General features: G+C 32.2%; 1 protein-coding gene and 1 long non-coding RNA gene across 2 annotated transcripts in view; one reads left to right on the top strand and one right to left on the bottom strand.

The window, feature by feature from the left end:
* Positions 1-2344, top strand: part of LOC117176340 — a 25144-nt gene extending 22800 nt beyond the window's left edge. The window contains exon 4 of the mRNA XM_033366579.1: positions 932-2344. Coding sequence (XP_033222470.1) covers positions 932-1985 — 1054 coding nt within the window. The 3' untranslated portion in view covers positions 1986-2344. The remainder of the gene's footprint in view (positions 1-931) is intronic.
* The window catches only part of LOC117176346, a 59451-nt gene that overhangs the window by 48371 nt on the left and 3370 nt on the right, over positions 1-7710 (bottom strand). The window contains exon 2 of the long non-coding RNA XR_004467606.1: positions 2497-2559. This is a non-coding gene — a long non-coding RNA (uncharacterized LOC117176346). The remainder of the gene's footprint in view (positions 1-2496; positions 2560-7710) is intronic.

The following is a 7710-nucleotide window of genomic DNA, read 5'->3' as shown; positions in this document are numbered from 1 at the left end:
AATTGCGAAATATAATTTTAAATTTAGCGATTAGGCCTTTATGGTGAGGCGGTGTTCTTCTTTACCATGCAAAAAGGGTTGAGTTCTACATGATCCCATAACAAGATGAGCGCGGGATACGCGATCATCACATGACACACAGTTGCTTGATTGGCGGTTAATTTAAAGGACATAAGTTACATTTTTTAGAGTTGATAAATGTAGCTATTACAGCATTGAGTGTCACGTAACGCAGCGGACGACCACCCCTCTCCCCTTCGTGACAAACCGTGACAAAAATCATCGCCCCCCCCCTCCCCTAGACACGTCACGTAATTTATGGACGACCCCAAAGAACAATTATTTTAATATGACACGTAAGTTTTAATATATTATAAGCTTTTAAATGAAATTTATTTAATTTATGTAGACGCAAATTTTATCCATATTATGCAAAGAATATGAATAAAAGACGATTGTAATTGAAATACGAATACTAACCTAACTTTCAGGTCACATTTTTAAGATCGCAAATAGTTCATGTATAAATGAATAAAAATCTACTTCAGTTTCATTTTTACTTCGAAATAAGTTCATTTAAGTTTATAATGTCTTAAAAATCACAATAAATAGTAAAATAGTTTTGTATGTTTAGAAAAACATTTCTGTCAACATTAGATAAGATCTTTCATCATATAAGATCTAAATAAACCTCTTTTTTCCGATAAAGACTTATTTGTAGTATCCAATAAATATTTTAAACTCTACAAAAAATTCGTTAAAACATCCGTATGCAGAACTTGAAAGGCATCTTTAGAATCGTACCTATTCTTTCTATTTCGGATTTATGTCACCAGGTGGCGTATCGCAGTTTAACTATTCCCAATACACTAAAGTATATTTCAAATGGCATCATTTATCTTTCTTTTTAAACGATACATTTTTTTTGTAGGTACAAGGATGTGTTTATTCCGCGAGTTTTAGGACGCCAAAGAAAGGATGGAATAACGGGAAAGGTTGTTTTGCTCCTCGATAATGCTCCATGCCATCCGAGTTTGGACGAACTCAACGCAGTAAACGAAAACTTTGAAGTCGTATATTTGCCTCCGAATGTCACTGCGTCGAATCAACCCATGGCTCAGGGATTAATCGGGACGACAAAGAAACTCTACAAGAAAAATTTGTTGAGACGCCTATTGATCAGTGAAAAACCAGAAGGAGCTATTCGGTTTTTAAAAGAATTAGACCTTCCGGATTGTTTTGGCATGCTCAGCCTCGCCTGGGACGCTGTGAAATCATCTACTCTTCAAAAAGCATGGAAACCGCTCTTGAGCGACTCTCTCCTTCTTGCTCGACAAGAGACCAATATAAAACTAGAAAAAGAAAAGGATCCGCTATCCATCGATGATGCAGTTGAAACGGAATTCCCAACTGATTTAATTAGTCTGCCTCATGAGATTTGCGATCAAGTTTCTGAATTGTTGTCGGGACCAGACTATTCTGTCCAAGAATCAAGAGAATTTCTCCTGAAGTGGTTTGAAAATGATGACAATGATAACGATTGCGGTTGGGAGTTATCATCTGACAATGATACTGCACATTTTGTTACAGGTGGTAGACTCGTGTCTCAGATTGAAATTAAAATGGAAAACAGTGAAACTATGTTTGAACATCCGGATATGGCAAACTTTGTTGCACTTGGTAGAATAGCGCCTGAAATTGAAATTAAAATCGAAAACAGCGAAACTATTCTTGAAAATCCAGAATCTATGGAAATAACGTCAGAGGTCGTGACTGAAATTTTACCTAAAATTGAAAAGAGCGAAATTATGTGTGAAAATTCGGAATCTATGAAAGAAACGTCGTCGTCAGAGGCTTTTGGCTGCCTCATGAAGTTTAAAAATTGGGCGAAATCGCGAGCAGACTGTTTACCGAAACACCTTGATTGTATTAAAGAATTAGAGAACTTGGCAATCGAACGCAAAGTATGTCAAGTTAAATTTTAGATCTAGTAATGTTCAGGAATTTTCAAGGTTTTTCTAAGTTATGTTGACAACATTTTATTGAAATCAACTACAAAGATTCGATTATTATCTATTTGTGGGTACTTTTTCATTCAAAAATATTGAAAACTGGGGAAAATGTGGCTGGTGCGACAAAACACGTTTAAAAAAATATATTATTACTTTCGGTGGACATGATACATCTGGAACTGATTCTCTCAAATCAAAAAGCCAACCAGATTTCCTAAGTATATTCTTATACGGAATTCGCGAAAGAAGGATTTAGCAAATTTTGAATTAAAAAAAAAAAAATGACAAAGTTTTTCCCCAAAAATTCGTGTATTCGTCAACAAACAAAAAAATCATCAAAATTACTAGATATTTAGGCTAGCCAATTATAAGCCAACAAATTAAAAAATATTTGTCAAGAATTTGTGTGGCATTGGTGTAAATAATGTGGTGAGTCCGAGACCTCTAATTGTGATTAAATAATAAAGATTTTGGCGTAACTTACAGATTTTGATGCAGGTGCAGCTGTCGGTTTTTTCCCGCCTCGGGGAAAATCTTTTTCAATCATCTGCGAAAAATAAAACTGCTTGAAAAGTCTTAATAACAGGGTGGCCGCAAAAATTTATTGTCGAAATTCCCTGACTTTTCTCTGATCATTATTAGTTAAGGACGAAAATTTGAATTTTTTAACATTTGTACTATAGAACATTTTGTAAATAGAATAAAAAAATTTTAATTTTGAAAAATGACCAGAAGGAACTTATTTCTAACTTAAATTGTGACTAACGTTCTTTTGAATTTACAAGAATTCAATTACATTCATCAGAATTCCAGGTGAGTGTTAACGAATTCCAGATAAATTCATAATACTTCAAAATGATTAAAGTTAAATTAAAAATAATTTTAAATATATTAAAAACAAATTTTACATCCAAAAAATGCCATTGTTTTCAGTAAAATTGAAGCCAATTTAGAGGAATTTAAGGAAAGTGTAAATAATTTGATAAAATTGATAATTTTATCAATATTCAAGTAAATCGAAAATCATTCGAACATATGAAAACAATAATTGAAGTCAGAAAATTTGAAATGAGCTTAGAGACATTCAAGGGAATTCGAAAAAATATAATAAAATGTCTGAGAAAAATTGAATTGAAGAGAATTTCAAAGAATTCAAAATAATGTAAAAGAATTCATAATAAATTAATAAAAATTTAAAGAAGATTCCAAATAAAGTCAAAAAATTAAAAAAATATTTTTAGATCTTTGGAAACTCTACGAAATGCCTTACTTGTTATGAATAAATGCTTTGAAATCCATTAAAATATTATAAAACCCAGAAAATTCTATGAAATCCGATATTTCCTGAAATCCTGGAAAATTAATTAAAACACCTTGAGAGCATTTAAAATCCATTAAAATCCCTCGAAATTTGTTCATTCTTTTGAAAATTTCATAAATTCTATTAAAATACTTCAAATCCTTCAAAATCAATTAAGCATTCTTTGACATATTTTAAAATTTCCTAAACTACTTCAAAACTTTTGAAAATTTCTTTAAAGTTCTTACAAATTTCTTGGAATTTTTTTTAAATTGTTGTTAATCTCTCCAAATTATTTATAAAAAGAAAGATTAATAGTAGAAGAGGTAAAGATGGGAGGAGAGAAGTGGAAGATGGGGGGGGGGGGGGGGGGGGATATATGTGAACGGTGATATGCAGGAAAAAGCAGCAGACAGAGGAAAAAGGGAATGGGGAGAAAAGAGAGGAAGAAAATCCAAAGATAAGGTACTAAATGGGGAGGTAAAAAAGTTGTTAAAGAGATTGGAGGAGTTGGGATAGTTTATCTTAAACGGAAATATAGAGGGAGATGAAAAAGGAGAATATACACGCTCAGGAGGTGAAAGGGGAACGGTAATTGGTTATGTGATAGTGGATGATGAGGTAAGAGAGAAGGTCAAGAAACTAGAGGTAGGTGATTGTATTGATTCGGATCACTTTCCCTTAATATACACTTCAGAGGAACAAAAAAGCAATAAAAATATGAATAAAAGGGGGGCGAAGGCAAAATGTGTAGGAAAAAGGGATTGGTCAAGGGAAGGAAAATAAAAGTTTAGAGAAAAGGTGAGAAATATCAAAATAGGAGAGGGAAATGTGGACGAGATGTAAAAATTATAGGAGAAATAAAAAAAGGATTAGAGTGCACAAACAAAAATGAAATTAATAAAGGGGGGACTAGAAGTGGATAGGATGAAGACTGTAAAGAAAAAAAGGAGGTCAGAAACGAATTAGGAGAGTGGAGAAAGGAAAAAAGTAATTGGGAAGAATATAGGGGAAAAAAATACTGAGTTGTGTGATCAAAAGACAGAGGAAGAGAATAAAAGGTTTGAGGAAGAGGCGGAGAAGACTAGGACGGAAGAAGAGGTATAGAAGGTAGTAAATAGAGAAAGAAAATTTTGAAAACCAAGATATTGAAATAATAAAATAGAACAAAATTTTTTAGATTTGCTAGGAGGCGTAGAGAGAAAAGTTAGAAAGGGAGGAAAATACAATAGAGGAAGAGATGAGGAAGAGGACATAACAAGGGAAGAAATAGTTAAGGTTTTAGGAATAATGATGAATGAAAAAGCACCTGGTGTAGATGAGATTCCAAATGATGTATGTATATATGGAGGGAAGGAACTAGAGGAATGGGCAATGTGTAATCGAGTATGGAGAGGATAGGGGTGGCCAGAGTTACGGAAAGATGGAGTAGTTATACCAATAGTGAAGAAAGGCAAATAAGAGGAGGTTTAAGATTATAGTGGTATGACGCTGATGCCAACAATATATAAAGTATATGTAACTGTTTTGTCGGAGAGATTGAAGATAGAAGTTGAAGAAAAAGAGATGGAGCCACCGAATCAGACAGGGTTTAGAAAAAGAATGGGGGTAATGGACAACATATATGTTCTGACCTATCTAGTAAATAAGAGGATTAAAAAGGGCAACGATTGCAATGTTCGTGGACTTAAAGGCGGCGTTTGACTAATTAGACCGAGGCAAAATATAAAAAGTTATGGTAAAAAAGGGAATAAGAGAGGGATTAATAAAGAGAGTATCGGAAATTTGTAAAGCGATGAAAAGCAGGGTAAAGGTAGGAGAGCAAGTAGGAAATAGTTCATGATTGGTGAGAGCAGAGATCGGAACCCTTAGTTTTTAAAGGGTCCAGAGACCTAAATGGCCCAGCAAGGGTCCGGTCCGGACCCGTAAGAATTTAAAAGATACGGGTTTAAAAGGTTTGTGGTTGGTGAGAGGGGTGAGGCAAGGATGTCCTCTGAGCCCACTTTTATTTAATATATTAATATCACACTTGGAAGAAGAAATGAGGAGAAAAGGTTGGGGAGGAAGAAAGAATGGACAGGGAGATGGAAGGGAATAAAGTTAGAAGAAGTAAAAGAGTTTAAATGTCTGGGATATATCTTGCAAACGAATGGAGATCATAGAGCTCATATAAGAGAAAGGAAAAAAAGCAGCAGGGAAAGATATATAAGATGGACACTAGGGGCAGACTGGAGGACACCAGGATATATGGTGAGAGAAGAGGCGTAAAGGGATAAGTTAAGTATTAGAGTGGGAAAGAGGGTATGGAAATTTGAGACGAAGCTGAGGCAGGGAAAGGGAGGGGAGTTGGCGAGAAAGTGTTTGATGGAGGTAGAGGGATGAGAGGGAGGGCGATCGAACTAACGAAGTTGACAAGAAGAAAGGAGGGATTTCTTTAATGCTAGAGAAATAGAAGATGGGACTGGAGTAAACTATGAATTGAAAAAAGAGAGAAAGGCAATTAATAGAAAGATAGTGGACGATTGAGAAATCAAAATACAATAAATGGTATAAGATGGTAAAAAAGGAAGGAGTACCAAAGTATTTAGAAAAGGGATGGGGAGAGAGAAGGTGGACCAGAATAGCAAGATTTAGATTGGAAAACGAGGTAAGGGAGGGGATATATTGAGAAAAGGAAGAGAACAGAAAATGTAGGATATGTGAATGGGAGGAGGAAACATGGGAGCAATTATGGGAAGGATGTAGGGGAAGAATGGATGATAAAGGAAGCTGGCAAGAGAATGTGGTTGAGATTCTAGGAGAGGATGGATAAAGGAGTTGGAGGGTGCTAGAGGAGCGAATGAGAGAGAATGAGAGAATGCATGTGAAAAAAGGCAAATGGAGGTATAAAAAAGTAAAAGGAAAAGGAAACGGAAGTCGCTTAGATTAAAAGCGTAAAGATTGTACGTAATGGTAATGTAAGAGTTAAGTGGACTAAGATCTCATAAAATTATTAAAATCTATTCAGAATTTCTTGGAAACTTTTAAATATCCTAATAGTTGAAAAATCCTTTGAAATCGCATGAAACTTTTTAAAGTTCTTGAAAATTCCTTGGAATTTTTAAAAACACCCTAAAATCTTTAAAATTCTTGGACATTTCTTGAAATGTTTTAAATCTATAATAAAAGTGAATTGGAATCCTTTAAAATACCCTAAAATATTTCAAATCCTAAGAAATCTTTTCAAATACATTTAAACTTTTTTAAAGTACTCTAAAATCTTTTAAATACCTTGGAATTATTTCGAATTATTAAAATCTGTAAAAAATTCCTTGGAATTTTTAAAAATATTATAAAATCTTTTGAATCCTTTTTTTCAAATCCAGATAATTAAAATATTACTTTGAAATAATTTCCAATCCCTTATAATTATTGGTATCTATTCGAAATCCTTGGAAACCTTAATATCCTCAAAAATTTTCAAAGCCTTTGAAATATTTTTGAAATCCCTTGAAATTTTGAAGTTTGAATCTAATAAAAATCCTTGGATTATTCAAAATAGCCTACAATTTTCAAATTGTTCAGAATCTTTTCCAATTAATCAAATTTATTCAAAATTCCTTGAAATATTTGTTTAACCAATTTTTTAATTCCTCGGATTTTTTTTAAAACCCAAAAGTATTTTAAATCGTTTGAAATTCCTTACAACATTCTTCAGCTTTTGAAAATTTCTTGGAATTCTTGAAAATATCTTTGGAATCCCTTCCAAAATATTAAAATCCATTAAAAAATCCTTGGAATCTCTAGTATATTCGAAAATGTATCTAATCATAAGAAATCTTTTGAAGGTCCATGAAACTTTTTAAAGCTCTTGTAAATATCTTAGAATTTTTTTAAATATCCTAAAATCTTACAAATCTTTTGGAATCTCTTCGGATGATTGAAGTCTATTAAAAATTCTTTAAAATATTTAAAATGCGTTAAAGTATCCTAATAAATATTTTTAAACTTCTTTAATCTTATTAAATCTCTTAAAAATTCCTCAGAATTTTTAAAAATATAGCCAAATCTTTCAAAATCACTTCATATTATTAAAATATATTTTCAATTCTTTCCAATATTTTAAAATATCCTAAAATATTGAAAATCCCTTGAAATCCATTAAAATTATAAAAGTGTATTAAAAATACCTTGAAATATTCAAAATATTTCAAATTCTAATAAATATTTTCAAATTCCTTGAAATTTTTAAAACTTCTTTAAAATTCATCAGAATTAAAAAAAATATAGTCAAATCTTTAAAATTTTTTCACATTTTTAAAATATATTTTTAATTCTTTCAAATATTTTTAAATATCCTAAAATATTGAAAATCCTTTGAAAACCATTGAAGTGCATTAAAAATTCCTTGAAATTTTT

Source organism: Belonocnema kinseyi, chromosome 7 (assembly GCF_010883055.1).
Source record: "Belonocnema kinseyi isolate 2016_QV_RU_SX_M_011 chromosome 7, B_treatae_v1, whole genome shotgun sequence".
NCBI lineage: Eukaryota > Metazoa > Arthropoda > Insecta > Hymenoptera > Cynipidae > Belonocnema > Belonocnema kinseyi.
Note: the sequence above shows the minus strand (reverse complement) of the source record. Positions and strands in the feature narration are given on the sequence as shown.